Here is a 9,530-nt window from a genome sequence, read left to right on the forward strand (position 1 = left end):
TTCAAAAAATGGACAACAAAATTATACTTAATAGTTTAGACAGTGATCATTCACTTCACTAAGGATGACAAACTGGGCAAGGCAGGGGAATGAAAGTCTTAATCCACAAGAGCTTTTTTGTCTCGTCTCGCTTAGCATTTTTTTCTTTAACCGAAGGTCTATCGAAAACAGCTTATCTACGTCCTTGAGCTTATCTACGTCCTTGAGATAGGGGTAAAGTCTCGTACACATTACCCTCCCCAAACCCCACACCGTGGGAATATATTGGGTACGTTGTTGTTGTTGTTGCCACTTAGCATTTTTCTTAGCTTTTAATCCGTCCTGTCCTGATTCGCACATGCCCGTCCCTGGGAGCATGGGACGGCTCTAACTTGCCTGGAATTGAAGTGCAATAGTGAGTCGTTGCAGTTAAGAAATATTTCGGCCGCTGGGTTGTCCCATTGGTGACCCCAAAAAGAAATGAAAGGAAAATAAGAAATTTTCACTGCTATATGACACTTCTTCATACAACATTGTTACTTTTTTACCTAAATGTATTACTCCTATACATTTACAATCTCACAGCTATTACAATACTAACATTTCATCCTAAATCTGTTTTGTATTTAAAATTAGCACCATTGTTAAGAAGCTTCTGAATTTGAGGCAGAATCAATCCCAGGATTCTCACAAACATCGAACCTGCAGACTGGGCAAACCCTGGAAAACCAGAAAGTAGGAAATCAAAGTGAGGCACAAGCTGGATTGAAATAAAGGGAAAATTCAAGACGGGAAATAATTGTTTGAACATACCGATTTACTTCCTTAAGCCATTTATCGATACAAAGCATATGGTACTCATGGCGGCAAGGAAGGACCCTCAGTTTGTCGCCCTCTTCATACTCGGCCAAACAAATGTGACACCTGCAAAACATATTACAGCTCGTTATACAGAAAAATTAAATGTAAGACTGCACTTTGCCACAAAAGCATGCATGTCATTCGTGGCCTTTGTTGCTCGGACTCTCCGAAAATGTCGTTGGGTGCGTGCCGGATCCTCCAAAAGTAGTGCATTTTTGGAGGATCTAACACGGGTACAACAACATTTTGGAGAGTCCGTGCAACATAGTTCGTGGCTATTGTCTCCTCTCATGGCACATAAATTCTCCCCTGACCCCATGCATTAGATTTGACATGCAGGGTTTTAAGAATAACATGTCTGAATAGATTGCTATATTGAGTATGATCCAAAAGTGCTCACACTAACTCTTTTAAATGAGAGAGGTAGAAGAATAGTTAAAATTATGTCATAATTAAGTTCAAAATATTATAAAGTAAAACTAGTTTATATTAGTTTTAATTCTTGGACTGAAAAATATTCTCCATATAAGGATACGACTAAATTGTTTTGGGAGAGACCACAAAAGAAAAAAGAACTAAATATTTCATGTTATTAGCGATAGGTTCTATACTTTTATGGAAAATTCAGTATCATCACTGAATTTTAAGGCTGTCAAGCTGTTAATGCGTTTGCCCTTTGAAATCCCAATACAAAGGTCAAAGACTACAGAAGGAAAATTCTCCCATCAACACTAGTTAATGTTAGCAGTATATATCAGAATCTGCGGAAACTTCTGGAGATGGAAAATTTGGCAGACCGAAATTTTAGCTCTGATACTTGGATATCCCGACCTAGTGATCATAAGGCAAGGTCTACTTAGAGTTGATACTTGCAAATAACTATCAAGAAAGATTCTTCAGTTTTAACGGAACCAGATAGGGTCTTTGATAGAGTTATAGATACTCGTCAAAATAAACTGGGAGTAAAGCTCATAACCCCTTAGGCAGAGAATTCTCAGGATGTTTTTTGTGAAGACTACCAAAGGAACTAAAATTCAGTTATGCCTTATGTTTAACAACTGGCTAAACGGTAGGTTTATTAGATCCCACTGCATCAGTCCAAAGAGGGAAGTTTATGTGACAATAGTTTAATAAAAAATAAAAAGAGATCAATTTTATTTTTATAAATTTTTCACAAGCATGCTAGCTAAGCCACAACTCATGCATGATGAAACGTTAAATTTGATTTTCCTAATAAATCCCAATAAATATTAAAATACTGCTGTAGTCGAAGGGAGAATCATAGAACTGCCAATCTACATGAACAACTTTATAGTTTCTGCATCCTTTTCTTTTGTTCTGTTCTTTATCTTTTGCTTTCTCCGCCTTCTTTTAGTTTCTTTCTTTTCCTTGCTTCAGCGATTTCAGCTACCAAAGAGAATATTATTTGGAGAGGAGGAGGCAGTGCTAATTACTGTCTGCTAACATATAAATCTTAAGAGGCAACGTAGCTCAGGAAAGCATATCAACTATTCAACTAGTTAAGAAGACATACTGTTGGATATCTGTGGGTGCATTGTCTACAGCTCCTAACTTCTTGTGAGACTTGAGTGGAAACGAGTCCACAACAGAATCTGGAGCTGGAAGCGAAAGCGTAGATAGAGAAAGTGTGAAAGATTGTCGATGAATCTCATCCATGACCTACAAAAAAGAAACCAAGCCATATGCTAAATATGTCAGCTCAAAGTATTGCAATCACATAAGAAGCCAAGTATAGATACCAGAAAGTACTAGCAGGTCAAAAAATACTAGAATGAAAAAAATCAGTAACAGTGAAAACCCTCATTCCTTTAGCCTCCAATATTGCAAGTACATTCACTCTGTAACCTGAAGATTGGTAAATGCCTAGATCAACTTATTCTGGTTCAAACACAAGCCAATACCCAGTTTCCACTCCAACGAATGAGGGTCTTACATCCCTCAATTGAGTGTTAGACATACTCCATTGTCAAATAGCCTTTTTTATGATTCATTCTAAATCTATTGACTAATGTTGCAAAATAGGGCAGTAAGTAAGTAGCACAAGCTGATGGATGAAAAATACAGAAATTTTTCATGTTGCTTTCGTATTTCCTTCCAAGAGTTCATAGTGGAGATAACAGTAAAGTTGACATTCTCAAATTCCACAAACAGCATGGAGAGTTCATTATAATAATTCTCCAGAATGTGACATGAGTAGGGCAATACTAAAAGACGGATGCATAAGATTCTTAGAGAATATTAGTAAGTTGTCTTTCCTAACAAACCATACCCACCAGAATTTAAAACTTAAGAAGAAGGGCAATAGATGCTGGAGACATACCTCAAATAAGGCCTCAGCAAGCATAATTATTCGTGAAATACTTGCAAGGGTACTGAACTCTTCAGTTGTGAGTAATGGTTCACATGAACATGTACCATCAGGATGAAGGCCTGATGAGCAAAGATTTTGTTGTGGAACTCGGCTACCAAGGCCTTCAAGCACTCTTTCAGATACCTGTATATGTAATACAGATAGGTGAATGGGATTATCATAATGAATTCTAGGTAGGTTAAAATAAAAAGAACAAAAGAAAACATGAAACTAAATGCCCCAAGAGAGAAGTGTTATAAGTGCGAAGTAGTCCGTATCTAAAAGTAGCCTCATGATACTACAATGACTGAACACAAAGTTAAGATGCATTTTTGTGCTCATAAAAAGATATAGATTCATAATTACACATTTGTGCAAACACATAATGCTAAAAACAGTACACCAAAAGAAAAGGATTTTTTTTGAATTGCTGCCATCATAGGCAGTTACCTTTGATCTTTCCATGTAACACAGTATGTGCCTAAATAAAGAAAGATCAAAGATGTAGACGGAAAAAAAGGGGAGTTAGCTGAAACCAATGTTTTCCTGAGATTTTCTATTGGACGCGATTATCAAATAGATCATTAGGGGAAAACCTTCAAATAAAGATATTAGTATATTACATTGATCTACTGGAAGATATACCCAATAAGCGAAATTAAAATGACACAAAATGCAAGTTAACATCTAATATTAATATAGTGCGAACCATAAAAATGGACGATAAGCCTAGATAATCATGCTTTTGAGAGAGTAAATAGACTAGTAAGAATAACATAAGAGGATGAAAATAATTAACCATAGCATTTACCTTCTCCTGATATAATTCAGGCTCATTACGATCAGAAAAAGATCTTACTAAGCTAAACGTCCTTCTCTATAAAAAGAAATTGCAGGGATTGTCTATATCCAACTTAAACAGTCAAAAGCACTAAAATAATAGATAAAGTTCTTGATATATTACCTCAGATCTTGTTGGCTGTCTTTGTTCACTTCTGCTATGATTTCTGCCAGTCCCATAACCAGAATCAAATCCAACTCCATCATAATGGAGATCACCACTCAAATTAATTAGCCATCTGTCACGAGATCCTAGATCATCAGCATGACCAGTTGCAAAAACAATGGTTGGAGAATCACTATCCCTCCTCAAACTGCGTCTTGATATAGCATCCCAAAAGAGCCTCCTACTGTTTCTTCTTGTTTCTCGACTGCCTATATCAGCAATGCTACGAGATAAAATGTTGGAAGAGATACTCACCACATCAACATGTAGCACATCTTGAGTAGTTACTCCAAGCTCACTGTCCAACAAAACAAATCCAGAACTAGATGTTGATGCTTCTTGAGAGGCATCACCCTCGAGAAATTGATGCCTAGGTATAGAGTCAGAAGTAACAGAAATAGATCTAGAATCAGAAATTGACTCAATATCTATATCCCTGTGATTCTCCATCGAATCCCCATGTGAACATGAGCTTCTGCACTCCTCTGGCACCGAGTGAGAGTCTTCAGTATTCAAGCACGTCATAGATTCACCTTCATTCCCTGAATTGCAGGTACTAACAGCTGCAGTTAAGCTGCCTCTTGCCTGTGAAGAGACCAACTCTTGAGATGGTTGTTTCACATATGCAGTAGCTATGTAACTATTTGTCCAAATTGTGGAGTTATGAACCGAAAGAAGAACTAACCTGGTCACATACTGAACGCTTATCACTTGAAAGGCATGCACTATTGATGTTCACTTCGGCATTTATCAAATTATATTCAACAAAAGCATCCTCAATAAGACCACTAGTGTTTTCTGATGAGGATCCAGTCTCAGGTTTGGAACTAGCATGACCAACTTCTGAACTAAATGTTGAAGAAGGTTCTGCTACAGAATACCGGGAAAAATCACCAACCAGAGGTTGATCTTCTAATGAACTTCCCAGCAAATTTTGGGGATGAATTTCAAGCTGTACAGCATCATCATATCTCAATTTCAAATTTAAGGATGAAGATTATTACTCATAAAAGGAAATATAATATTTCATTTTGCAATAAACTTGAATTGCAAGCAAGCAGTTCAAAAGCAGTAAAGAATTATCTTTAATTTATATATTTATACTAAAAAGAGAAAAAATTCTCTGAAATATCAACTTCATTATGAAGTTTCGAACATAATTATAATCAGTGGGAAATCAGAAGGATGCATGATATAGAACAGGACACTGCTATAGAATCAAATGCAAATCCAGGTCTAGAGAAACTACAGTCAAATGTGTCCAAGTCCAAAGCACCCAGCTCCATCACCACAGATAGAGGGTGCAAACTTGTTCATCCGAGGTGAAACTTCTTTTTTCTGCTTTAACTGTTCTTTGAGCAATACAGCCTAATAAAAACATTACAGCCCTTTTCTAATCAGAGAAGTTGAGCACACTACACATAGGCTGTAAATGTTAGTGATGCACCATAAACTATTTGTGACCTTAAAAATAGCCAGAAGTTATAACCAAGAGAAAAAACTCATAACGGTAATAAGCTTTATAAGCATAGTACGAAAGGGCAGAACACCATTTGTTCAGCAAGCCTATCCATTACAATTAACTATTAGTTTCTGGTAGACTGTTATCACATTTCAAAGATAAAAGGGACACTCATATCTAAGAACTGGAGCAACAACAGATAACTCTCAATGAGCAGCTAATTTCCAAGCAACAACAACAACAACAACAACAACAATCTAGTATACTCCCACAGGTGGGGTATGGGGAGGGTAGTGTGTATGCAGACCTTACGCCTGCTAGTAAAGGTAGAGAGGTTATTTCCAATACTAATTTCCAAGCATGAAACAAGAAAAACTTTGGAGCTTCTATCGCTCTATCAATACAGCAAACTACCTTCTTTTAAATATCCCCGAGTAGATTTCCACAATCACAAATGAATTTACCAAATTGCTACTATAAACAAAAACAAGCCCTTCATGCCACCAATTTTACCACCAAAAAAAAAACTAAAACCATTTAGGTTTCATTACACCAATCCCAGCTGGAAAAATTAAAAGAAAAGAAAAAGACTGCATAGACACCATAGGAACACAAAAAGTCAACTTTGGATGATCAGACTGAACTACTAGTATCAGTTGCATCCCTTTAAAGCAAAGGAAAAAGGTCAAATAAATTCAATTTCAAGGAAGTAACAAATTACCCAAGAAAAAAAAAAGCAATCAATTGAAGCAATCCCCTTTTGAGTTTTGACCATGATCACAGTTTTGTTAATAGCATCAAAATCATCAAGAACACAAACACTTAATCAGATAAATCACAGCACCAATTTAAATAGGTACATCAAAACAAAAACCCAAAATAAAAAGATCTTTTTTTTGTTGTTGCTAAAATACACAAAAATATAGAAGTTTGAGAGAAGTGCCTCAAGGTCCGACTGAGAAGTGGAAGCACCACAAAGGAGAGAAGAAAGTTTGAGCTTAGTCCGTTTGAGTCTCGACCCTCTTGTTGATGATGACGATGATGATGCTTTTATACGACTGCTGCTCGAACCCATAATTGCTACTACTAAACTATGTTTCTTGTTTCTTGAAATAATGGAGATGATACCCCAAAAATAGATTTTATATGAACGAATGAATGAGCAAATTTCTAAAATTCGGATGCTTCCTAAGATGGTGGTCTCCTCCATTTTTTTATTTTTTTTTTAATTTCTTTTAATCGTTGCTTTACTCATCACAGTTCAATTTTTACAAGTAACTTTATTTGGTTTTATTTCAAATTGGGATGGATAGGCATTCACCTCTACTTAGAAATTTCAGGTTTGAGTATCGAAAATAGAAAAAAATTCGGATAGAGCATTGATACGTGGATTTATCATAACTAGTATCTATAAATATACGTTACACGTTAATAATGACACAGTTTAAATTTTTATTTAAATGAAGGAACAATAAAATTTAATTAATGAGAGAAATTTTATATTTAATACTACAACAATCATCTAAATACCAAAAAATATTGTTACATTAGCATAATACGTAAAATATGAAAGGAAATCATCAGAACATACATAAACGAATTTTGTTACTACCATAAAACTTAGCAATCAACCTTTTATTTAGTTGATCAACATATTCATTTATGCTAGCTAAGATAACTCTTTAATTTCTATCATATAATTTGCACAAATTGCGTTTTAATCTAATGATGAAAATATTTTCCTTATTAAATGCACTACTATTATCATTGGGGTTGATAACCAAGTGTTCTAGAAAAACCAAATCATTTTTATCGGATGCTTTTCTTCGTTCCAACAAGAAGCAAGAAGTCACTGAATGTTGGATCTGTTCTTACTTTTATAGTTCTTATCATTTGAATATTTTTCAGTTGCTGGTACACCACTTGTTCTTATTGTTAACAATATCATGCACCTTGATCTGATATTTGAAAGTAATGCATGACATAGGAATATAATTTTGATTCCGCTAGAGGCATCTACAAAGGATAATCCCGCTATACCAGAGTCGATTTTTTATAATATAGTCTTGAAAGTTTATTCTTGTTCAGAATTTAGCCTTGATCGTGCTTCATCAAACACTTGTATGAACTTCTTAGTATTATACTTATCTTTTTTACTTTGCGATCTATTTTTTTTAATCTCTAACACTCTTTTTATGGAATAAATTTATGTACCCTAAGATTTTTTAACTTGAAAAATAATTTTACTCATATGATAAATTTAAAAAATAATTTAATTGGATTCTCTTGCTAAATAATTAATTGAAAGATTTTATTATTTGGTTCTAACATAAAATATAATTTATTTTCTGTTGATTTAGATTCTTACTATTAATTCATCTCGTGTTTGAATATTTAACCTTAATTATAATTTTATCCACCATAAATTTTATTTTTAAAGAGTAAAAAGATCGATCTGACATTCTACTTTTAGATCTTTATGTTTGCAAAATCATTAGTAGTATTGGCTCTTACCAACCTTTTTTTTTCTTTTCTCACACATTTATATTCCTAAAAAATTTCTTAGTTGTTCTTTAATAATTGGGTGTATTTTTCTATATTACACGAAAAATTAATAATAAAAAAATATTATTTGGTTAGGAAAGCAGTTCAAATATAATATAATAATATATTACCGTAAAGATTTTTTTCTCAATTTCAACGCTTTATGCAGTCCGTTTAGCATTTCTTTTACTTTTTCTTGGTATTGAATATTATGGAGTATTAATGTATTACTAATATTGAGGATTATTATGCAATTGATTTTATTAAACCTTCCTACATATTTTTAATAAAAATTCAATAGAAAATATTGTATTAATTTTAAAATCTTAAATATTAAAAAAATTAACATATAAGTTATTGTAGTCCAAAAAATAAGTTATTACAGCTATTTCCTTTCCCTGTGAATTCTTCTGTTTAATATTTTAGGGATATTTTGGTCTATCAATATTATATTCGTATTTTTATAATAATATAGGTTATCCTGTTTCAAAATAGATTTGGACAATATAATACATTTTCAAATTAAATTAGTAATAGATTTTTTTTAAAAAGTATATCCTAAAAGTAATAGGATTACATGGCTAAAAATGTGTCAATATCCCAAAAGTAATTATACTAATAGAAAATCTAACATGTCCCTAAAGATATTAGGTTTACATACTAACATGTAGTATTTCTATGCCTGAAAATAATTATACTAATAGGATTCCTAAAGGTAATGTAGTATTATGTCCTAAAACTAATAGAATTACAAGACTAATGTCTAGAAATCCGATTATGTCCTTTTATTGTGAGTTATTATGCTTAATATTAAAAGGTTATTTTTGAAATCCAACATTTTATTCATGCTTTTATAATAACTAGTTCCTATGTTCGTGCTTTGCACGAATATCTTGATCAAAGTCGCTTGTCAAACATTTAAAAACGCGTTTAAGCAAAAATAAATTTTGTTCATTAGTATTTTATGTTCCTTTGATTCTTCAATACATATACAAAAGCCATACGTTTAGTGTTCGATTCCTCTTTTCTTTTATTTTTGTAACGACCCTGTAACGACCCGACCGGTCGTCTTGAGAATTTAAGTCCCGTACGGCGGCATAAGGACTTGAGCAGCTTCGTATTATGTGTATTGACTGCGTGCATGGTTGAATTCAGTTACCGGATAATTTAGAGTGATTTGGGACACTTAGTCCCTAAAACGGAAGCTTAAGTCTTAGGATTTTGACCGTAGTCGGAACTATATGAAGACGACTCCGGAATGGAGTTCTGTCGGTTCCGTTAGCTCCGTTTGGTATTTTGGACTTAGG

General features: G+C 33.8%; 1 protein-coding gene across 1 annotated transcript; it reads right to left on the reverse strand.

Annotated features, from left to right (window-relative positions):
* Window positions 1–460: 460 nt before the first annotated feature.
* LOC104098539 (uncharacterized) lies at window positions 461–6,851 on the reverse strand. Its single transcript, XM_009605292.4, has 7 exons — window positions 6,623–6,851; window positions 4,903–5,169; window positions 4,176–4,802; window positions 3,182–3,355; window positions 2,375–2,520; window positions 793–903; window positions 461–699 (listed from the first exon to the last, which is right to left on the reverse strand). Exons 1-7 carry the CDS (start codon window positions 6,752–6,754, stop codon window positions 624–626), a joined length of 1,533 nt encoding a protein of 510 aa, XP_009603587.1. The 5' UTR covers window positions 6,755–6,851; the 3' UTR covers window positions 461–623.
* Between the last annotated feature and the right edge of the window lie 2,679 nt (window positions 6,852–9,530).

The sequence above is a fragment of the Nicotiana tomentosiformis genome, chromosome 1, assembly GCF_000390325.3.
Source record: "Nicotiana tomentosiformis chromosome 1, ASM39032v3, whole genome shotgun sequence".
Lineage (NCBI taxonomy): Eukaryota > Viridiplantae > Streptophyta > Magnoliopsida > Solanales > Solanaceae > Nicotiana > Nicotiana tomentosiformis.

Coding starts and splice junctions, on each gene's coding strand:
- LOC104098539 (XM_009605292.4), bottom strand. CDS start 6,754: ATGGGTTCGAGCAGCAGTCGTATAAAAGCATCATCATCGTCATCATCA. Junction 3,356..4,175: donor GACAGCCAACAAGATCTGAG/GTAATATATCAA, acceptor TTACATATACAG/GTATCTGAAAGAGTGCTTGA. Junction 904..2,374: donor GCACCCACAGATATCCAACA/GTATGTCTTCTT, acceptor TATGTTTTGCAG/GTGTCACATTTGTTTGGCCG.